The sequence below is a fragment of the Scardinius erythrophthalmus genome (assembly GCF_964197995.2).
Source record: "Scardinius erythrophthalmus genome assembly, chromosome: 10".
In the NCBI taxonomy this organism is placed as follows: Eukaryota; Metazoa; Chordata; class Actinopteri; order Cypriniformes; family Leuciscidae; genus Scardinius; species Scardinius erythrophthalmus.
This window is the reverse complement of record NC_138230.1, coordinates 11,715,658-11,740,450: the sequence shown is the minus strand read 5'-3', so window position 1 is coordinate 11,740,450 and position 24,793 is coordinate 11,715,658. Positions and strand designations below refer to the sequence as shown.

Here is a 24,793-nt window from a genome sequence, read left to right as displayed (position 1 = left end):
GTGCTGTGTGTAAGCTATTAGAACAAAATTACCCAAATTGTCAAAAAATTATGAGATAGTAACAAATGATTTGTATGGCAGTGTATATATTGCAGTTTTCTCCATGGTATCAAAAATTGTGTCAAATATCAATATTTTTCAAGATATCATATCGAGGTTAGAAATTCAAGTCTAACACCGGTCAGCTAGGTTTTATTAAATTGCTCTCATAAAGTTCCCCTTTAGTTCTTCACAAATCACAAACAAAACATGCTAATAATTGATTACCATGGCATGAATTATATAAGCTGTAGCAAAGTACCACGATAGCACCATAGTATGTTTTTGCAGGGGTCTGCTAAATGAACCTGGACATGAACTTCAGCCTCAATTCAGCAGTGAATCTGATGGTGTGTATGAACTGCGAGTATAAAAATCCCATTTCTGTTTACCCACAAACATACACCACACCAAAGGTCACCTTGCGACGTCAATGAGTCTCTGTGTGTAGATAGCGGATTAACTGTAAAATCCAGAGTCTTGCAACTTTTTACGCAGCGTTTTACACCCGTGTCCCAGAAGGCTATATTTTTCTGGAATACTTCAGCAGATTTCCAGTCAGTGGCTCTGAAGCGTAGCTTGCACCATTGTGAGAGTTCAATGACTGTTTCGTGCAGCTCAAATTACATAATCTCAATCTCTGACGCTGTCATCACCTCTTTATAATATAAGCGCTCGCCATGTCTTCTTATGTAATATATAATGTGCCCTTTCGCTTTTAGCTTCAAACTGTATTTAGGGTCTGAGACCATGCTGGAAATCTCAGATTTAAAATAACATTTAAATCCGGAAGTAACTGAAGGTTACTGGAGGTAAGTTATAAAATAAATAAATAATATGTCTGAACTATTTCTAGGTCACTAATATGATCTTTTTGTCAAATCCTTTTGTACTGCTGTCATTAATGCAAAATGAGTCACGCCAAGTACCAAGACAATCTCAAATTCATATTTTTCAAATTGAAATTGTATTTATGTCAACATTTTACTCATATCGTTATGCTGATATTATAAATTATGATTTTATGGTTATGATATTATGCTTTAAAAACTTATAAAGAAGTATATCCAGTAAAATCTGCATTCATTCTATTATAAAATAAAACCTACATCCAATCTATTATTTAAAAAAATAATGAATAAAATAAAATGTACATCCATTCTACTATAAATTAAGAGAATATTCTATTATACAATCTAAAATAAAATAAAATCTACATTGTCTATTATAAAACAAAACAAAAAAATCGACATCAATTCTACTATAAATTAAGAAAATAAAATATAAATGGTCAATACTACTTTAAAATCTTTGTTCTATTATAAATTAAGATAAATTATTACATATATAAAATATATCATAATTTATTATACAATCTAAAAAAATCTACATTGTCTATTATAAAACAAAATAAAATCTGCATCAATTCTATAAATTAAGAAAATAAAATATAAATTGTCAAAACTACATTAAAATCTTTGTTCTATTATAAATTAAGATAATGATGTATTATAATTTATTATAAAATCTAAAAATCTACATTCTCTCTCAAATCTACATCTAATCTATTATAAAATAAAATAATATAAAATATGCATTCATTCAATTATGATACAATCTATTATAAAATATACATTGTCAAAACTGCATTCAATTCTTCATTTATTGTATTATAAATTCCTATAATAATATATTATGATTATTATACAATCTAAAATACAATAATAAAATAAAATCTACATCCAGTCTATTATAAAATAAAACTGATTTTTTTTATTTTTTTTATCTACAAGTCTCGTGTATTTTGCTGGAACATGCTGTTTTCTCTGAGATGTTTACTAAATTTGCAGATGCTTACTTGCATTCCACTTATTATAGGGACAATCCCCCTGAAGCGACCTGAGGTCAAGGGTTTGTTCTTACAGAGATCAAACCAACAAACTCAAAACTAACAAAAAATAAATAAATCACAAATATTAAAATGCATCCACATGCGTGCAACCGTCTAAAAATGAAATGTCCGTTTGTGGAACTCAACATGGCACAGAAACTAAGCTTGAGTTGTACTGAATCCAGAACGTTCCTCGATCAATACCTCGATGTCTTTCAAATCTACAAGCTTGTCTAGTGGCTCTGGTGATGTCAGGTCATAGGTAAAGAGCCAGTGATCAATAAATCTCAAAATGTCCCTAATGTTCACATATAAGTAGGTCATTATAAATACTCTTCTCCTGTGAGCAAAACAATTCTCAATCAGATGAATGTCTGACAGCAATCTATAGTCCCTCTATACTGAGGGAAATGACACGTGTCACGTGTCTACTGTACACTACATCTCTTTATTTTGAAGCACAGGATTAGAGAGCAGCCTGTCTTTATCGTACAATGAGATAGTGACATTTACCTTTGGAGAGATTAATCACAAGAGAAACAATAATCTTGTGGTCATTCTTTCCAGAATCCTTGGCTTAAATATATTATTATTATTATTATTAATATATGACATCACGGTATTCCAGAAAAAAAAAATAAAAAAAAAAGTTAAGCAGCACAACTGCCTCAACATTGATAATAATAAGAAATGTTTCTGCACCAAATCAGCATATTAGAATGATTTCTGAATGATCATGTGGAGTAATGATGCTGAAAATTCAGCTTTTCATCACAGGAATAAATTACATTTTAAAATACATTAAAATAGAAAACAGTTATTTTTAAATTATAATAATATTTCACAATATTACAGTTTTTACTGTATTTTTGGTCAGATAAATGCAACCTTGGTGAGCAGAGGAGACTTCTTTGTTACAGCATAGATGATATGCCAAAGCCCGCCGGCACGTTGACGTGATTGTTTACAAGGAAGTTTGTGACGTAAGAAACACCGTCGAATTCGCATTTTGGAGTCTTTGGTTCACTGGACTTTTAAGGAGAAAATACTCAGCAATGGTGTTGTCTTATGAATTTGCACATGGTTTGTTTTGAAGCGCATTTCAAACACCACATAGACATATAAGCAACATTAAAAACTTGATTTTCACCACAGGGGGACTTATAAAAATAATAATTGACATTTATATTTATTTTTTAACTGAACTGATCATATAAGCTTCTTTATTTTTTGTCATTTCATTACTTTTTGTCTTAAGATTTACTTTGCAGATTTGCTATATTACTTTGACTTACTGTACTGGTTTATTTTCATTTTCATATTCATGCTTTGTTCTGTTTATGATTTCTGATCTACCGAAAACAAACAATTTATATAAATATATAAAAATTTCATTCTGGTCTTTATTGTTTGTGACAACACACTGGAAAATATACTTAGATAGGAGCAGTGTTAAGTTAATAGTTGGTGGGCCCCTCTATTTCATATATATACACACTCACCTAAAGGATTATTAGGAACACCACGCTAATACTGTGTTTGACCCCCTTTCGCCTTCAGAACTACCTTAATTCTACGTGGCATTGATTCAACAAGGTGCTGAAAGCATTCTTTAGAAATGTTGGCCCATATTGATAGGATAGCATCTTGCAGTTGATGGAGATTTGTGGGATGCACATCCAGGGCACGAAGCTCCCGTTCCACCACATCCCAAAGATGCTCTATTGAGTTGAGATCTGGTGACTGTGGGGGCCATTTTAGTACAGTGAACTCATTGTCATGTTCAAGAAACCAATTTGAAATGATTCGAGCTTTGTGACATGGTGCATTATCCTGCTGGAAGTAGCCATCAGAGGATGGGAACATGGTGGTCATAAAGGGATGGACATGGTCAGAAACAATGCTCAGGTAGGCCGTGGCATTTAAACGATGCCCAATTGGCACTAAGGGGCCTAAAGTGTGCCAAGAAAACATCCCCCACATCATTACACCACCACCACCAGCCTGCACATTGGTAACAAGGCATGATGGATCCATGTCTCAACAGAAATCGAGACTCATCAGACCAGGCAACATTTTTCCAGTCTCCAACTGTCCAATTCTGGTGAGCTCGTGCAAATTGTAGCCTTTTTCCTATTTGTAGTGGAGATGAGTGGTACCCGGTGGGGTCTTCTGCTGTTGTAGGCCATCCGCCTCAAGGTTGTGTGTGTTGTGGCTTCACAAATGCTTTGCTGCATACCTCGGTTGTAACGAGTGGTTATTTCAGTCAAAGTTGCTCTTCTATCAGCTTGAATCAGTCTGCCAATTCTCCTCTGACCTCTAGCATCAACAAGGCATTTTCGCCCACAGGACTGCCGCATACTGGATGTTTTTCCCTTTTCACACCATTCTTTGTAAACCCTATAAATGGTTGTGCGTGAAAATAACAGTAACTGAGCAGATTGTGAAATACTCTAACCGGCCCGTCTGGCACCAACAACCATGCCACGCTCAAAATTGCTTAAATCACCTTTCTTTCCCATTCTGACATTCAGTTTGGAGTTCAGGAGATTGTCTTGACCAGGACCACACCCCTAAATGCATTGAAGCAACTGCCATGTGATTGGTTGATTAGATAATTGCATTAATGAGAAATTGAACGGGTGTTCCTAATAATCCTTTATGCCGAGTTCAGACTGCACGATTTTCAAAGTAGTCGGGTCACTGTTCTTTTCACACTGCATGACTATCCAGGGTAACATTCAGTTGCTGGTGTGTTCACACTGCACGATGCATCGGCGACAGGAGGTTTCACACTGCATGACTTTCAGGAGGAAGAATCGCCGACAACTCCTGTCTGGCCCGCAAACTACGTTTCGCAACCAAACACACGCGAGAAGTGATAAGGAAATAACGCAAAATCCGCGTGCGTAAGACCGCAGTTCTCGCGCGAGTTTGAAATTGTTATTAAAAATAATAGCCTGCAAGAAGCTTGCGATCCAAATTGTCTGTGCACTGATTTGCAGCGAAAAGGAGAAAAAGAAAAACATGCGTGAGGAAATGGCTGGGAAGACAAGGGGAGCAAGGACTGTGTGTTCTGCAAAGAGAGTTGGGGGTAAATAAATAATGTTGCAATGTGCTGCTGTTGCTGCTGGTCAAGCAAATGTTTGTGCTTTGTTTCTGTTTGATATAATTGTAAATATATCTATTAAAATACTAATATTGTGGTCTATAACTCCTCCCCGAACTCCCCGCTGCTCTGTATCTGGCTCTCTCATTGGCTGTCGGTCATCGCCGATGTAGTTTTCAGTCAGAACACTTTCACACAGCAGGATTTTGAATCGCCGACAGGTCCAGATATTTAGCATGCCAAATATCTCACGGGCGTCGGCGACTCGTCTGTGATTCTCTCAGATCGCGTCTTTGCTCATTCACACTGCGTGATTGTCACTCGCGTGAACGAGCACCGATTTGCCTGTGATTTTGGGCATTTGTCGGCGATTTCTCAAAACCTGTCGGCGAGCCAAAATCGGGGCTAAAATCATGCAGTCTGAACTCGGCATTAGGTGAGTGTATATAGCTGTGGTCGTTTACGTGGACAGTGGTTATGAATGTATGGGCTTTTTTCAGATCTTTTGATCTAATGGACAAAAAAGGATGGCGAATGGGTTTTCAACTACCTCTGGAAGTGTTTGAAAGTGGACAAGCTCAAAACGTTTTAGACCTGTATTTAGTCCTGTCCCCTTGTGATCCGATCGACCAAAACACATCTTAATACCAGGTGTAAACAGGGAGGAGATTGGGTCTAGTTGTCACACTTTTTATTTCAATTACTTAGTTTCTATATAGAGACAAAACCCAAAGTCTTGACCACAATTAAACATTTTCACCATTATTGACCAGGAAAAGTACACTTCATTAAACAAGTTTAACCCAATGGCAGGGCATGTTGCCACAGTATATATGGTATGTTGTTATACTGTATGACAATTCCCCATGTGACAATTAGCGCCGTCTCCCCATCGCCAAAAAAACAAGAAACAGTACTGGTCCTCATGGCATCATTGAATTAGTAGTAAACTAGGATGCCATGTCCATTTTTACACTAATGTTACTCTAAACTAGGTATCAATTTTTCCATATATCCAAATGTTTTTCATTTTGAGTAACAGAGGTTCATTTCAGCCTCATAATGAACTTCAGATCTAGGCTGATGAAGATCCCTGGGTGTTTTATCCCCTTTGGGACATCTAAAGTTAAACTGTGCTGCCGTGTATAGAGGACATAGTTTGGATCAGCATCAGGCCTACTTCATCTAATGTGTATCTTGATAAAGATAAAGTTACATGCGGGTGTTTATAAAGTACTGAAGCGTGTCACTAGTTCATATCTTGATGTCTTCAATGATCTCTGTTCTTTAGAGGTCCCTATTACAAAAGTAGCATAAGGTTTGAAGGCAATTATAAAAACTAGGACGGTGAAGTAGCAACCCTAATTTCTGTTAATATACGAAGATAAGAAGTGGCACGTAACCCTGCCCAAGTCCTTTGTGGTGTCCTCATAGGCCGCATTTACATTACATGGTTCAAGTGACCCAATTCATATTTTTTCCTCCAATTTGACCCACGAATGTGTAAGTGGGATAAAAGCACATGGAATCCCCAATATTCTCAGATCAGATTAGTTTCAGGCCTCATTCATTCGTGGAAATAAATCTGATATGAATCGGATACGTGCATTTGCGTCTGCCATGTAAGCGGACAGATCAGATATTCCCATCAATGCAAGTCGTACGTCATTGAGAAAGCGACAGTGGACACCAACCACGATCACATGACTGATCTTTTGCTGATCTTTAAAGCTTCTATTATCATTTCGTCTGGGTCCATTGCAAATCACGCCGCTTTTACTTTCTTTTCAGCCTACATTTTTCTGGGTCAGTACGTCTACCTTGGGTTGTTTTGCCAAGTGTATAGTGTAAATGCAGATATCGGATATGAGTCACTTTTAAAAGATGATGTAAACTGGTCGTCAGAAACAAAAAAACAAACAGATCGGAATTGGCCATCAAGACCTGCAGTGTCAATGCAGCCATATGGAGTATGGTTTATGGTTTCATCTGCCATGGAAATACAATCACTTGAAGTATTCTAGTTTTTAATCATTATTAAAAACATTTTAAAAAGATAAAATTACTTTGGAAGCAAAAATTATCTCTTATTTTATAAAAAAACTTATTTTCAGAGAATATATCTTGAATTAAGTTTGTAGACTTTATATATATATATATATATATATATATATATATATATATATATATATATATATATATATATATATATATATATATATATATATATATATATGTGTAAGGGATAATGTAGAGCGAGGCGGTTGTTATAGCGAATACAACCCCGACAGGCTGATCGCGTCGGGGTCTTGAATCAGCCGGGTTGTATTCGCTATAACAACCGCCTCGCTCTACATTAATCCCGCTTATCACATGGCTGCCTACCAAATAAATCAATAATTTGACACAAAATATTGATTTAAAAAGGAGTTTATTGATTTAAAAACGATTGTATTGCTTACGCTAAAGAAAATAGTTTGTTCCGTCTCTACAGTTAGAATCCTGCGTCCATAGCAACGCTCTGTTTTTCATGGCAATGGTGTGTTATACTCAGCAGCGGTCTGTTATCAAGAAATAACACCGCATTCTACATTAGAATTCAACCAAGCCATGATATAAATATATATAAATATGTGTATATGTGTGTGTGTGTGTGTTGTATTTGATCAAAATACAGTAAAAAATTTAAATAACCATATTCTATTTTAATGTATTTAAAAATGTAATTTATTCCTGTGATGCAAAGCTGAATTTTCAGCATCATTACTCCAGTCTTCAGTGTCATATGATCCTTCAAAAATCATTCTCATATGATGATTTGCTGCTCAATAAACATTTATTATTATTCATGTTGAAAACAGTTGTGCTGCTTCATATTTCTGTGGAAACCATGATGTATTTTTTCAAGATTCTTCAAAAGAACAGCATTTATTTGAAAATGATTCTTTTGTCTTAACTGTCACTATTGTTTGACATGGAATCACTTTTGATCAAAACAGAAAATATAGAGAACATCTGATTAACTATGAATGAAATATTTGAAACATTGCCATAAGATTCAGTTAGAAGAGAGCCAGAACAAAAAGCTGTTCCACAGACGCTGCTGGGCTGTTTCCATTCGCTACAAAATATGATTAAAAAAGGATAAGACAAAATGATCAGATGGATCTATATCCTGCCAGAACCAAATACAACCCATCCATTCAATCTGACACCAACAGGCACAACACATGCTAGTCCAGTTAAAGTGCCCCTATTATCCTTTTCCCAATATTGCCTTTCATGTAGTGTGTAATAGCTGTATGTGAATGTAAAAGGTCTGCAAAGTATCAAAGTGCACAATAAATGGAGTTGTTGTCTATTAAAGAAAGAATTACTGAACGAGTCTGCAAAAATGTGAACGTCATAATTTTCAAATTCGTATGAACAGTCCAGTTTGTAAACAAATCATTCAGGCCAATTTTGTGAAGATGAACAACAGACTCAAAAGAACAATTCAAAAGAACATTCATATGATTTTAATGACAACTTCTCATCTGTTTTGCTGAAAGAATATAGCACAGCAGTCGTTTTTAGCAGTGGGAGTGGATTGAAGATTGAAGTGGCCAGGACATTTTTTTTAAACTTCTTGTGTTTCACAGAAGACAGAAAGTCAAATTTGTTTAGAATAATCACAGTAGGGGTGAGTGAATGATGAAGGAATCTTAATATTTGTACAATGGATACCTTTGCCATCTAAACATGTTCATAAATGTTTGTGAACAGCTATGAAGCACAGAAGCGTCAGTCTTTCTCTTCCTCACTCTCACTTTTTTTAACTCGTGTCTCCTGAGGAAGAATCGCTGGCCTATCTCTGCTGCAGCGCAGTACAGAACAGCTCCTCGACCCACTTTGTTAAGACTAAAATTACAACACCAACAGGACGGGGAACTGGTCCAGGACGACACACACACACACACACACACAGTGCATCTGCACTATCAGAGATCCAGAAAAAGACGAATTCACAGCCATCGTTTCACCTCTTTATCTCAAAAATGTACGTGCAACACAACTGAAGGCTAAAATCAATAGCGGACTTAGAAACATGCACATGACCACAGTGCAATTTACCCAGTGCATGCAGAGGCAATAAAACCACGTCATGGCATCCAGAACATCAACTCACCCCAGTCCAGGTCACACACTGTTTACCATTTCCAGGACAAATTTATAGCCTTAAAACTTCACATTTAATGAGCGTGCTCAGTGAAGTGTGTAGGGCAAACATGTCTCCAGGTAACATTTGACCGCAAAATTAAAATTTTACATAAAGAAAATGAAGCCTATTTTTTGGACCATTAAGATTGTTTTGCATCTGGACATTGTTTTAATAAGCACATTTCCATATAATCAGTTTCTCATTCCTGTAAAATAAGATTTTTCTATTTATCATTTTACTTTAGAAGTAAAATAAGTAACTATATAATAAGTTCTTCTGTATTTGTGTTATTTTTTTTGTAATTTCCATTATTATCATAAGATTCTCATTACTTTAACATTTTTTTATTCATTTTAATTTGTTTTTAAAAAGTATTTTATCATCATATCATGTTTACAATTTTTACTTTTCAAATTTTTTGTTGCTTTTTTAAAATGTAAATGGCATAAATAAATAAAAAACACTGAAAAACTAAATATATTATTTCAAATTAAATTATTCTTCTAAAACTCTTCTAAAATGTAATTGCCTTGTAATCAGCCTTGTTGGCAGAGGCTATTTACACTAACTCCGCCCACTGACGTCTGGTTGGGCCAGACAAAATTACAGAAGACGCTGGATTGTGAACAGTAGAAATAGTGTAGAGGTAAGGCGTTTGGAAGAAAGTTTTGATGAAATCATCCCGAGTTCGAATCTGCCTTTTGCCGAACTCGCTCTACTTCTTTTTCCCCCCATCACATATCAGATCGGAAAGGGATTTATTTTCAATAAAAATGAAGAAAATAATTGGAAAGTGGAAATAAAGTTTCTAACTAGTGTTTAATAATTTAGTATTTATCAGGTAGGGTTAGGTAGAGAGAGGGCTTTATTTTCCGGCATCCATTTAATGATTTCAATAAATATAAATATTATTGCATACCATTTAATGTACAACAACACTGGGGAGCAAATAGTATCTGCCACTACTTATAAGTATAAATAGTAATAACTACATTTTTCACTTATTGCAAAGAAAACACTGCTATTTTTACATAGGGTAAATAGAATCTATCGCTATTTTCACTTAGTGTAAATAGTCACTGCCCTAATTAAATAATATATAATTTCTTTCACATCACAGCAGTAAACATTTTTGCATTAACGTCATGAGAGCAAGAAAACTAACGTCATAATGCATAAATAAAAACTTAAATAGACCAAAAATAAGCTTCATTTTTTTTTAAAAGTAAAACCTATTTTCTTATTTTTTTCATCTGATTTTGGCTTGAAAAATGACCCAGGCATATTGTTGACAGGTTCAAGATAATAATAATAATAATTCAATAATAATTTTCAAAAGTCTCCATCACACAAACTAACACTTTAAAGTCACTTTAAACAGCTTCATTAGGATAAAGTAGCTCAGAAGAGTCTTTGCTACCAGTCAGCATCTAGGTGTGTGTGTCGTACCATCTCAACCTGCCGAGGGTCCAGCTGGGTCGGTTCTGTTGCTTGGTCGGCGAATTGGATTTTCCTTCTTTCTTTGGGTTCCACGGGGCCCTCTGAGGGACTCGAGGGATCCATGATCTGCCTGTGTCCTCTGTCAGTCTCACAAATATCCCTGGAATCTACCTATGCCTGTCTCAACATACATATGCACACACACACACACACACACATGTGGCGTCCTCCGGACAGCTTTCTTTAGTGCTCGTGGTGTTGTCTCCTCTCTCCTTGACTGATAGTAGTCTTCTCTGATTTGTCTCTCTGCTGAGCCTCTCAGATATGCCGGTGGCCTGTTTTTTGCCTTCTCTTATCAGTGACCTCTGGTTTTCTCCCTCTCAGAGTGTTTGGAGTCGGTGTGGGCGTCCTTATATCAGCCGTAGGGAAGGAGAGAGAGAGAGGCGGAGCTCAGAGAGAGGATGGTACACTTGCGTGTTTTAGGGGGTGTGCTGACGTTGATTTCTAATCAGAAAAAAAAGATAATCTCATCCAGCTGGCTGAGCCTCTTTTGGCCTCTATTTGTGAATAGGAGATTACTAGAGAGAAAGAGAAATATATAGAGAGGGCAAATAATTCATGTCAGCTACCAATTTCAATGCATACTTCAGTTTTCCACATCTGAATAGCTGTGTTGATGTTGATAAAAACTACAGTGACCCCAACTTAAAGAGACAGTTCACCCAAAAATAAAAATCCTGTCATTATTTACTCACCCTCATGTCGTTCCAAACCTGTATGACTTTCTCTCTTTCTTCAAGAAGATAAATTGGTTTGATAATTGTATCTAATATGATGCCAATCAGATTTTTTTTTTTAAATGTAGCTTTTGTGTCTAAATACTTTTTGGGGCCACGGTATGTATAAAATATATCTAAAACACAATATAAATAATATTTGGCCTGTTGTGAGTGAATAATGGTTCTCAAATATTGCTGCAAAAATGTAAAACATACAATGGCAAACTGCTAGCAGTTCAAGTCAAAGATCAGGGGACATTCAGTGTTATTGTTAACTAAAACAATTAAAAATTGTTATTGCTTACTGAAATAGAATATAAATCTTAGACAGAAATCTTAAGCTTAAAAAAACTGAAATTAATAAGCTTAACTTGTAACATTACTGAAACAAACAAAAATAAAAATGAAAGCTAATAAAAAAATTACAAAAGAAAATTTTTTAAAATGAACTGGAATTCAAAATATAAATAAATACTATTACTGTCTATAAACAGCACTAAAATAACACAATGAATGAAAAGCAACACATGAATGATTTGTGATGTAGATGCACACCTTGGGCCAGCTGCACAAACACAGACATTAAAGGTACAGAAAGTTATTTCTGAGAAATGCTGTTGAAAGTGGATCGGACCGAGCAGCACAACACACTTGTAGCCAATCAGCCAATCAGCAGCAGGGGGCGTGTCCAGTCATGATGGGGGAGGAGAGAGAATGAGCAAGGGGGAGATTTGAAGAAAGACTGTAGAAAGAGAGATGGCTGAGAGACATTACAAAAGAGAAAAGGTCAGAGGAATATCACTGGAAAAAGAAAGGTAATGATCAGGCAAGAGTTTTAGGACCAACGTAAATATTAGAAAAGCTTTCCAGCGCTGAAGAGACCTGAGCGGGAAGCCCTGAAAACGGATGCAGACTCGCGAGAACGCTCGCGGGTGAAAACGTAAAAATATTTTATCAGATGTGCCTTTCGTTTAGACGGCGACGGCGTTTTTGGGGCTTAAAAACGCAAAAAAGTGAAACCACCCTCCAGAGTGGAAATCTTAAAAACGCTCCACCGTCGCGTTTCCGTCTAAACGGTAAAAACGCAAAAGTCTGCTAGACAGTGAAGGCACCGATTAGTGCTTCACATTGCCACCTAGCCGCCTGGACTGCATACTACACTGAATTTCACACACTTTTGCGTCACCATATGCACACAGATTTCCCCCCAATAACGCTCGTCTAAACGCAGAATAAAAAGTGATCACTTTTGCGTTTTCTCTTCAGATCGTTTCCGTGTAAACGTAGCCTCAGAGGTTGTACTGCTTCTGGTCCATACGGAAGTAGCATTGTTTTTGCTGTTTTTCTGTTTCACAGAATCAAGATATGCTGTTGTTGTAATGTTACCTATAGTAACAAGACAGTTTTGAGTGATATTGTTTGTCTGGAGTTTCTGACAACAACCAACTCTTGCTTGTATATACTCTTGTGTAATGAATGCTCATTTTTTGTTTTTCCTTGCGGTTCATTCAACATCTTCGCTTTATTTTTCACGGAGCATTATTTTGATATGATAAAGAGACATCCACGCTTGCATTGTGTGTTTGTGTATTTAGGGGGCGGAGCAATGAAGGGAGGGGTGTGTGTGTGGGTTGACTTCAAATATCAACAGTGTAATTGCTTACTGCACCTTTAAGACTGTTTTTTAACAACTAGTGCAACCAACTAGCAGTTAGCCAGTCTTAAGTTAAATTTGACAAATCTACATTTTTATGTAACTGACTTCTAAAAAAAAAAAAAAAAAAAATAGATGACTAACTTGTGAGACTAGTCTTAGCAGTTTATGTAGCCTGTCCCTGAAGTATTTCTTTTCAAAATAACAATTGCAAAACAACCCTTTGCAAGTCATACTGTATGTCCAAAAGTTATACAAACCGTCCTGCAGAAGATGATCTTCTCACACTGCAATGACAAACAGGTACACTGCACAGAAACTCACTAGCGACACCTAGTGGAAAAAAACATGGTTTACTTTAGAGTACAACTTCGGATGGAAAAATTAATGAAACATAAACCTAACTTTATTTAGTGCTCAGACACTGATCAAATAATTTAGAAACTTTCCAAACTTTTCAATCAAGCTTTTATACATTTTATGATTTTTTATCTCCTCACTGCCTGCTCATCTGGTTTATCTCAGCATGACTGTTCATTTAAGAGTTGAAATTTACTCGGAGCACCAAAAATAGTGACTAAAAATGGCTTTAATCAAACTGTCATCGCAACTTTAGACCTGCTTCTAATCTCTCTTTACTGAGACCAAAGGATACGAGTGAAACTGCTACAACATTTCAGATATATAAACACTTAAACATGAACAGAAGCTTCAAATGGATTCGGTTTGTTATTCCTGCTACAATAAAAAGCATTTATAACAAACTCTGAATAAAATAAAGTTTTGAAATATACAATTATATTTACTAAGGCATTTCTATTTACCTTTTGAAGCCGTTTAATACGATCACAATCCATAATGTTCTCCGTCTTTTAAAAACATTTAAAAAAAATCTAACTCACCACAAAATTTTGATCTGGCTCAGTTCAGTTTTTCAGTCAATTCAATTTTAACTAACAAAATAAATTTCAAAGCTTTGCCCTCAATATTTTCGGACTAAATAATTAAAAACCAAAAAAACTACGTTACATATATACCCTGCTCTCCTACTTAATTTCTTCCCCAAATCCTGAAGTTCGGTGGGAATCAAGCCAAAAAGTCCAAAAATTCAGTATGAATTCTAATGGCCACGTCAGCAGCTGTGGATCACTCAGACTGAGCTTGTTTTTTTAATGCCACATTCTGCAGATGGTTTAACACTCAAATTTTCTCACTCACATATTTACGCATCTGTCAGCATTAGCTCACAGATGCAATCTGACAAGTGCACGTCTCGACCTTCCTAAATCCCCGCGACCATTTGAGCCATGCACTTAATGCCAGAGTCCTAAATCTCCATTTGGCATCCATGGGAAACAGCCTGAAAGAACAGGAAAATAACCTTTTTGATTAAAACAAACTCCGTAGATTTAACTTTGAAATAAAATAAATGGTTTTACTCTTTTAGTACATTAGGTCAAAGTAAAAATTATTGTTACTTTATTATAAAATACTCAACAGTAAACAGGTTAGATTTACCTCTAACTTTGATTCGTTCAAGTATTTTTATTTACCTTTATAGCTGTTAGATTTACATAGAAACTACAAAAACTTGCAAAAGAAAAAAGCAATTCTTAAAATGTACCTTTCGCTGTGCTTCAAACCATGTCTTATGGCATGGCAGCATGTTTTTCATGAGCTTGTACTTCAGAAATGTACATAATGTAATAGTACAAGTGAACGACAACACTGGCATGCATATATTTATAACACATTTCCATAAAATGTAGCAGGCACATTTTACTCAGCCACATTTTTCATTTATTATCATTTTACAACATGTACATTTGGCGGTGTCAAATCAAAATGGCAATTCTGCTGCTAAAATTGTATTCAGTTCAGTGTCTTTCTGAAGATGCCTTTGAATTAAACGAACTTTACTCAACCATGTGGTCCTGACGACAATATTTGGATAAGGACACGCGCTTTCCCCCCACCAAAAATCTAAATAAAAACATGTCTTTTGCACAAGCTTATATGAAGAGTTGAAAACTAAGGCCTCACTCAAGTACTGCAAACTACTTCTCCTAGTTTTCCTTCTGCCTTTGTACTGAATCGGAAAGAATGACGTAGCACAAGCCGGATCGAATCCCTTGCTTCGTATCAGCACTAAAAGAAGAGACGTCCTTCAGGGAAAGTAGATTGATTTAGACACACTTACGCAGTCCTAAAGGAAATCACACATGGCTAAAACTCACAGACTGTTGCAGTCAGAGACGTGCGAAAAGACGGCCCTCAAATAATGCTGTACATCGCTGGGAGGGATGAACATCATCCATTCGCATTCAAGAACAGTTCCTTTAACATTCACTTTTTCCTTGAACGGAAGAAAGAAACACATTAATGAGTAGTAAACGGGTAAAGCACATTGAGTAAAAAAAAAAAAATGACAACAACCAAAAGATAAAGTTCAGAGCAACGTTTCAGGAAGGGCCAGCGGCTCCTCCCAGGGTGTACCGCAGGTCTTGGTCCTGGGTGAACTGAGTTTCCGTAGCAGCGGCGGGCGAGGGGGCTGGCGGGGGGGTGGCGCTCAGAGGAGAGGAGGGAGCGCGTCTGCTGTCCGAGGCCTGATGGGAGATGAGCTGGAGAAGGGTCGCCGCTACGTCTGAAGTAACACCGTGAGGGTGTTTTGCAGCATCTGTGCAGGACGAAAAGACAGACACAAGACACTATTATGGTCAATCAACGGATTCACAGCATTTCAAGCACAGACACATGAGCTACAGCAATAAGTAAATATTAATACTACTATTAAGCAATACATAAATAATATTAGTAAATCGTAAACCTTAATAAGTAAGCATGACTCAAATTTGAGGTAAGTTATTTTTAAGTATTAATATTAACTCTAATATTAAGTAGAACTTTAGACTTTAAACTACACAAGAGTGTTAAAGGCAGGGTAGGTGATTTGTTCTAGAAACATTTTTGTTATGCTGGTTGAAAGTCTGATAGCAATCACTAAGTGGTCTAAATTAATGTATTTGTATATATCTCGTCTGTGGAAGGCGTAGGACCATACAATGTTCGTCCAATCATTGCATTAGGTCAGAATCTAATGATACGATGTCCTACCTGCCTGTCAACGTATGTATTTCCATACTTCCACACCCTGCTCGCGCAGACATCACACATCATCAGCGCATTTCATGCTATACAGAGTTAGACAGACGTCAGTCACTGAGCGCCACAACAGAAACTGCAGCCATTTTTTACAGTTCCTCCTGAACCAAAACAACCAGCTTATGCTGCGTTCACGCCATAACTACCGTAATTTGTAAGAGATGGAAACCCGTGACGTTATACTCAGAACAGTCTGTGACTCAAATTTATGCGTTTTAATGGCAAAACTATCAACTCCGAAATGAATCTGCAGCAGTCAGGTGGTACAGGTCAGAGCTCTTTAAGTTATGTTCATTATTATTGTAATGTTATTTGAGACATGAGGTAGTTTAATGCCATCTCTCGTGATGCTTTTGTTTTGCTCCCTGCTGTGTGTGTTCATGTGTTTTGAAGGAGGCGTGGCTTTGGAGACGCTCTGAAGGGAGGGTGGGATCTTATGCTCTCAAAGCTAGCTCGCTATTGCTAGCGGCTCCTAAAATTGGCTACCCTTACCTTTAATTACACTTAACTTGAAATATTGAGTAAGCCAAATCATACAATTTCATTAAGTGATAAACAACTAAAGATTATTAATATAAAACTATTCATTTTTTAAAAGGACTAAAATGTACTGCCATGGACAAAAGTTTTGGCAGTGACACATTTTGTTTCAAAGTTTGCTGCTTTAGTTGTTGTGGTGTTGATTCACACGGTTTTGTCGTGCAGAGTGATCAGATGCATTCCAAAACGTGCTGTCAATCATTTAAAACAATTAACCAAACGCACATCTTTCTGTAATTACTCACACCTAACATTAAAGTTTTCAATATATTTTTATAATGTAATAATTTCACATTTAATCTCCAAATGAATGTAGAAAAAACAGATTATATTTTATATATTTGATCTAACAGAAATATACAGAAATTGAATAAACACTAAACATAAAAACAAATTATAAATTAAATATAGATTCATTTTTATTAAAGCAACAAAAGTGATTTAGTCAAGAGCAGAGTGATTTTCTCTTTTTCTTTTGTTCTTTGATTAAAGGTGCATTGCGCAAGTCTCTGAGTTTTTTCAGAACTATGCCCCCTCTGGCGACAAGCGAAACTGCAACACTGCAACTGAACGCGCATGACGTCACGCCCAGTCTCAAATTCCGACCCGAATCCCTCTTATTTTTTTTACTGTACAGGATTATAGAGGCAATCGCAGTGATCAGAGAAGGGCTCATTCAGCCCATCAGGCAATTGTTTAAGCCTGTATGGGTTAGAAAAACGGGTATTTTTAACATGAAATGTTGCACAATGCACCTTTAACATTGACACAGACAGTAGCAGGTGTATTAGGCTGCTGTCACTTTAAGACCTGACCTGCTTTCTGAATGAGATCGACAGACGCACTGTCGCACAGTTTGTCTTTTCGCACTTGAATGATTTAAAATAATTTGCATGAATATGAGCTTGATATAAAATAACACTAGCTAAAGGATGATGCGTTAAAGGGTTAGTTCACCCAAAACTTTTATTCTGTCATTAATTACTCACCCTCACGTCATTCCAAACCCGTAAGACTTTCGTTCATCTTCTGAACACAAATGAAGATCTTTTTGATGAAATCTGAGAGATTTCTATCCCTCCATTGAAAGCTAATAGTAAAACTAATCCGTATGAATTGAGCGGTTTAGTCCAAATATTCTATATGTGAATAAAAGTCAATTCAGTCTGTTCATCGTATAAAGCGATCGAGTCTCTTCAGAAAATTTTGGACTAAACCGCTCGATTCATATGGATTAGTTTTACAATCTTTATGAACTTTTTGAAGCATTAAAGTGTCAGTTGCGTAGCTGTTAATGGAGGGACGGAAATCTCTCAGATTACATCAAAAGGATCTTCATTTGTGTTTCTGAAGATGAATGAAAGTCTTGCAGGTTTGTAACGACATGAGCATGAGTAATTAATGACAGGAATTTCTTTTTTTGGGTGAACTAATCCTTTAATTGCCTTAAAAAAAATGCGTTAAACTAAAACAAATTATCGAATGTGTTAACGTTAATTTTGACAGCCCTGAATTTAAATAATTGCAAAAAGCTTCATTGGCCAATTTTTTTCACGTTATCAGCACATGGGAAATGTGATCAAGTACTAGTCAGGTGAATTCACTCTATCATACTGACTGGATTATAAGAGCAGACTGATTGCTATGAAAGGAGGGAAGAAGCGCTTCCTATCGTGTTCTTGTGTTGGCAATTGTTGCCTCCAAAGAAAGATATGCAGCGATCAACACTTTGCATCAAAATGGCCTCACTTGTAAGGAAATTGCTGCAAAGAATATTGCACATAAAGTATAATTTACTGGATCAAGAACCTCAAGGAGAGAGGATCAACTGCAGAAGGCTTCAGGACATCCCAAAGTGTCTAGCAAGCGCCAGGACCGTCTCCTGTGCAGCTCAATATTGGCAGCACATGATGTGAGTACATCTGCACACACAGTGAGGCCCAGACTTTTGGAAAATGGCCTGGTGTCAAGAAGGGAAGCAAGGAAGCCACTTCTCTCCAAGGAAAACATCAAGGACAGACTGAAATTCTGCAGCAAGTACAAGGATTGGACAGCTGAAGACTGGTGCAAAGGTATTTTCTCTGATGAAGCTCGCTTACGACTGATGGGATATCTGGGAAATCGATTGTCCGGAGGAGAAAAGGTGAACGCTACCATGAGTCCTGTGTCGTGCCAACAGTGAAGCTTCCAGAGAACATTCATGTGTGGGGTTGCTTTTCATCCAAAGGAGTGAACTCTCTCACAATTCTGCCCTAAACACTGCCATGAATGGTATCAAAACACCCTGCAAGAGCAACTTCTTCCAACGACCCAGGAGAAATTTGGTGATGATCCGTGCATTTCCAGCATGATGGAGCACCATGTCACAAGGCAAGAGTGATAATGAAGTGGCTCGGATATCATTACATTGAAATTTTGGATCTGTGGCCAGGCAACTCCCCAGAGTTTAAAGAACCTGTGGTCAGTCCTCAAAAGGAGTGGACAAGTCCACAAATTGTGAGCAAGCACTAATAAGGCAAGAATGGATCAACATCCGTCAGGGTTTGGTCCAGAAGCTGATATCCAGCATGCCAGAGAGAATCGCAGAGGTTATGAAGAAGCCTCAACGCTGTAAATATCTACTCTTTGCATATTTCGAATGTTTCTGCCAATTTAAAACCCTGTTTAAATTGTACCATAGAAACGTGAAAAAAATATCTAAAAATAATGAAGCAAACAAAATTTGTCACTGCCAATACTTTTGGCCACGGCTGTACTTAAAAACAAATATATAAAATAAAAAAAATCTTAGAATTCTAATTCTGAAACATTATTAAACACATATCAAACTATGAATCTGCATGGAGGAATTATTTTTCACTCGCAACAAGCAAACATCAGCTTTATTTCCTCTTAGCACATTTTATTTTATGTAATTCTGTTAAATATGTGCAACATTTGAAAGTATTTTAAATCTTTATGGTTAAATTTATAAAGTAATTCTGTTAAATATGTGCAACATTTGAAAGTATTTATGAAAATATTTTAAATCTTTATGGTCAAATTTAAAGTGTACAGATATAACCTTTTATTTAATAAATTGTAAATGTTATTTTAAGAAGTATATAATTAGTAATATTAATAGTAAATAATTATAGTAAAATTAGCATAGTAAATTAGCTGCGTTATAGTTGTTATAATTGGTGTTCAAAGATTAATACAGCATTGTGTGACTGTTCACCGGATTATACTTCAGTTGTTTTTCCTTTATTTACTGTAAACTTAATACAGGGAGTGTGATGTCTGTGTCAAGTTTAAATGGATGTAATTTGTTTTTATTAGTCAGTAAGGCATTCGTGATTTATCATTCCTGAGTAAAGTCGAGTTTTGATCTGCATCTCTTTCAATGACCTCAAGCTGAATCACAGTTAAGAAATGCACTAATATGATGAGTAAACACCCACGTCTGTATGGCTAAAATGATTTTTATAAGCAGTTGGACTGTCTCTAAGCTAATAGAGAAGTCATCCTAAAATGAATCCATGCTTGACAATGAGGCAGTCCTGCAGGAGATGTGGGATAAACCTCCTCCACACTGCTTTTCAATAAACACATAGACCTACAGTCACTGAAGGTGGTTTTTAAAACTAAATTTAAAAAATACATTACAAATGTTTGATAATTTTGCCTAATAAATCATCATATTTAAATATCTCTAATGATGATGATACTAATAGTACATTCACAACAGGAATGGTGGAACTTCTTTTGCAGCACTGTCCGAAACCTGAATGGTCAGATTGCATATTTCTTTTGTTTTTCCTTGTGGATTTGTTTATGGGACATCTACGTGTCTTATTCACGAATTTTCAAAATTCATTCATATTTTGGTTATGACACCACTACTGTATTAATAGCCTTATTATAATCAAATGTTAAATAAGATTCTGATCTAACAAACGTCTCGGTTTTAAGGAAAGTGGGAAAGGATTTTCATTTTATTCTAATTTTAGATTTTGCGTTTTCTATTTAGGAGTGTAATTATATAGAATTTAGTTTTCTATGATTTAAAGGGATAGTTCACCCTAAAATGAAAATGAAGTCATCACTCATCCTCAAGTTGTTCCAAACCTGTATGAGTTTCTTTGTTTGCTGAACACACACACAAATATTTGAAAGAATGTCAGTAATTAAACGGTTCACGTTAGGAAGTCAATGGCTACCGTCAACTCTCTGGTTACCAACATTATTCAAAATATCCTCTTTTGTGTGTGTGTTCAATTCAGGAATGAAACTCATACAGGTTTGGAACAACTTGAGGGAAAGTAAGTGATGACTTCATTTTTTATTTATGGGTGAACTATCCCTTTAAGTATTTAGAACTGGCTGACTGTAGACGGTGACGCTTTTTAATTTTTAAACATCCAAGTTGTTAATCTAAAAGATAAAGGGGCCATCACTATATATTTGTGACGTTTTTAATAAGGCTATTCGCTATAAAATATTAAAATAATATTACTATTAAAAAACAATTAGATAGCTGTGCGATGTCAGTGTCATCCATAAATTCAAACAAAAAAACAACAACACATGCACCTGCAAATCTGACCAGTGTAGTTAATCTCAGCAAACTTTATTCATAAACTAAAAAAAGGCAATTGTTTATGCCCAGTCCTGGAGAAATCTGTGCTCCAATACGAATTAACCAAATCCTAGACACCTGAAATCAATTTGTTCGGTCAAGGCGAGAGAAGAAACGGTCTATAAAATCGGAATAGGAGAGTTTAAATCTACAGATGCATGACATATGGGTTTGTGGAAGTGAATTAGCTAATGCAAAATGCCCTTTTACACCAAGAAATACTAAAATGTAATTTATTAAAACTGGGTGTGCATGTGATATTGTAGTTTGTCTAAATTTTAGTCTGCCTAATATTATTATTGCAAACTATGTCATGCTACATGTGTTCCCTCTGCACCAGTGAGCATTACGTTCACATACACACAATAACTACAACAGTTTGGAGACTTTCATCAGTGTGTTGGAGAGATCTGACCTGATACAGAAACTAAAATAATATTTTAAAAAAGTCCCAAAACAATGCTCCTTCTCCATAAAAGAAAACAGGATTGATAAGGGTGAGGACAAAATATGCAGTATAGCTATAATTTATTTGACACTCACAATAAGGCTTTTATTACAGTGTGTATTCCTGTGTGTTCACAGATTAAAACCCAAAGACCATGTGATAGAGGAAGAGGGCAGAGACAAAAGAAAACGACCAATGAGGAACTGAGAGTGAAGACAAAAAGCGTGTGAGCTGGAGGGTTTCATTTGGCAGGATAAGGTCAGCTGATGTTAATTAGACTTCATGAACCGGCAAAAGCAACATCTCTCTTAGATGAGAACCAGTAGCATTCACGAATGGATGCATCTTAGAAAAATGTGCCAAGAATATGTTTGCTTCATATTTCACCCAAATAATCAATTCATTATATTTTGCATGAAATGGGTCTATTTTTACAAGATTTATTGCATGTGATGACAGCGTAATAAAATCAAATGAATTGAATTTAAATAGCTATAAAAAAAATAAAATCTAATAAGCTCATTTTCTGCCTCTCATTACCGTAACGCGTCTTGACGTTTCACTTTCTTTTTGTCATTTCCATTTTTCTCAACGGAGACACTCTGTGAAATGTAATGAAAATGTTTTTTTAAATGAACAAATTTAAGGTGATACAACAAATGCTATTGTGATGTATAAATTAATGTAATACTACAACAAATTAAATGTATATATTAGAGCTGTCAAATGAATTAATCACGATTAATCTCATCTAACATAAGTTTGTTTACATAATATATGTCTGTGTGTACATATACATGTACATACAGTAGATATTCACACATACTGACATATATATATATACACAAACATTGTTAACAAACTTTTGTTAATGCGATTAATCGATTTGATCTATATATATATATATATATATATATATATATAAAATTCTATATTTAATTTCTTATACTTTATTTTTATAAAATATATAAGATATTTTAATTTTATTTGGATAATTTTTAATGTATATTTTATGTTTTATTATATTTGTTATTAAATGTTTTTATTTTATTATAATTTTTATCATATATAATAAATTGCATTACTGCATTACAGTATTGAGAATATTTTCTTTCTATTACAGTAATTAAAATTAATTGTCATGAAAATGTCGTCTCAATGCACAAAAAAAAACAAAAAAAACTCAGGGTCCTAATTAGTTTAAATATTTTCTTACTGCAAAATATAAATGTTCAATTTTAGGGTGAAATATGACACAGGCAAGTTCTTGACAGGATGTTAAGATTCACCCAACCGTGCTAAACCAATTCAGTATGAGGGGCATGATGATGCGTGAAAGTCAGCGGTCGAAAATGTTACTTCGCTTCCTCTGGTTAAGTGTCGTTTTCTGAGTGTACTAAAACAGAGACACGTAAGTAGAGGTGTGTCCAAAACGGCTCTTTATTTCAGGACTGTTTAATCTGGATTTAAAAGAGTGACAGAATTTAACGCAAACACTGTAACCATCTCTCAAGGACTCTCAGTGTGTGCCAATAGATGAGGAGCTCCCACAATGCCTGAGAGCATAAGGTCCGCTGGGCACCGACGCAGTGTGTGTGTGTGTGTGAGTGAGTGAAAGAGCTCTGGGGATTTTGCTCCTATGAAAATAAACCTAAATACTGCAAGACTGTAAAACTCAAGAGGAAGTTCACGAAAACAGAAAATAAACATCTGGATTTTCAAAAAACATGACAATTTATTTCTCTATTCGTTAGCTTGCAGTCTTCCAACTAATTAAATGTTTCCCCCTTTGTAAGATTTTAGGAAGAAAACAACAACAACAAAAAAAAGAGACATCTCTGCAAGAAAAGCGTAGCGTTTCTTTGATGCGGGTGGGTCCCACATAACCAGCACGCTATTGAGACATTCCACGCCACGTCTTTTTAGCTGTGGCCAATCACAGCATTCGACTACTCAGGCCCCGCCCCCATAAACTTAACTAACACTTGCCCTCGCGATCGCCGCTCATGACAGAAGCGGAGCCGGCCCGCGCCGTGCCCTCGTCCGACCGCACTCCGTTGCTTTCGTCTGCCCGCTCCGCCCCTGGCGCCGGGGCCTTTATCAGCTGCTCTAACAGGAGCGCGAGCAGCCCGGTCTGGTCTTCCTGCGGGACTTGTGACTGCTGCGGGACACTAGAGGACTGGATTAGGGTGGAGAGCTGGCTGAGCAGTTCGAGCTGCTGTGCGGCGTCGGGTTCAGGGGTGCGGGACAGCACTGATGTAGAGGCTTCAGAGGAGGTGCTGCGGAGATACTCCGCCATCTGCGGGATGGTCAGATTGTCTGTTTGGCCCTGGAGCAGGTTCAGCAGCACCGCCAGCTCAGTCTGGTTCAACTGCTCCGCTGCGGCTCCCAGACCTGTGCATAGAAACACTTACATTTGATTGCCATTTACGGAAAACAGAATGTTCTTCGCCTTTCCATTTACATATCGCAGTATTCAGCTAATTGGCCAGCACAGTTTTGAAGCAATGAGAAAGCTGTGGAGAGAGTATTATTCCAAAAACACTAGAAAGGATATTGAACCTGTCCCGAATAGACACTTTCACACTTCCGGGTTCTCAGAAGCAGAAGTCGTCATTGTTGGGTGAACTTCTATAGTGGTGAAGGGAAACTACAAAAAAATGGTGAAGGAAAACTACCCCAATAGCAAAAGAAAAGCTGCTGATTTATAAACATTCACGCAGTTTTCTGTAATTTAATGTCAAGGTAATGAAGCAAAGTATAATCTTAAATGTTAATGTTAAATTTAACTGCATTTATAATGCAATTATAAAAGACTGATGACTGAGGGGAGTTTCACATCAGTCTGTGAAAAGGGTCCATCTACTGCAGGTTTTGCAAAGAGGCTTTTATTTAAAAAAAATGAAGAC

The 24,793-nt window shown here is 36.3% G+C and overlaps 2 protein-coding genes across 5 annotated transcripts in view; both read right to left on the bottom strand.

The window, feature by feature from the left end:
- ppp1r1b (protein phosphatase 1, regulatory (inhibitor) subunit 1B) overlaps positions 1–15,481 on the bottom strand; it is a 29,777-nt gene extending 14,296 nt beyond the window's left edge. Inside the window, exons 1-4 of one of the 4 annotated variants that reach the window (XM_081377364.1) lie at positions 15,351–15,481; positions 14,332–14,473; positions 13,374–13,446; positions 10,690–11,258 (exon numbers count right to left, since the gene is read on the bottom strand). In XM_081377364.1, the coding sequence (XP_081233490.1) occupies positions 10,690–10,803 (114 nt within the window). In that variant the 5' untranslated portion in view covers positions 10,804–11,258; positions 13,374–13,446; positions 14,332–14,473; positions 15,351–15,481. Of the gene's footprint in view, positions 1–10,689; positions 11,574–12,014; positions 12,202–13,373; positions 13,447–14,331; positions 14,474–15,350 lie in introns of those variants that run through there. The other 3 variants (XM_081377367.1, XM_081377366.1, XM_081377365.1) reach the window with 3 other exon arrangements.
- The window catches only part of cdk12 (cyclin dependent kinase 12), a 48,574-nt gene continuing 39,207 nt past the window's right edge, over positions 15,427–24,793 (bottom strand). The window contains exons 13-14 of the mRNA XM_081377363.1: positions 23,874–24,278; positions 15,427–15,790 (exon numbers count right to left, since the gene is read on the bottom strand). Coding sequence (XP_081233489.1) covers positions 15,576–15,790; positions 23,874–24,278 — 620 coding nt within the window. The 3' untranslated portion in view covers positions 15,427–15,575. The remainder of the gene's footprint in view (positions 15,791–23,873; positions 24,279–24,793) is intronic.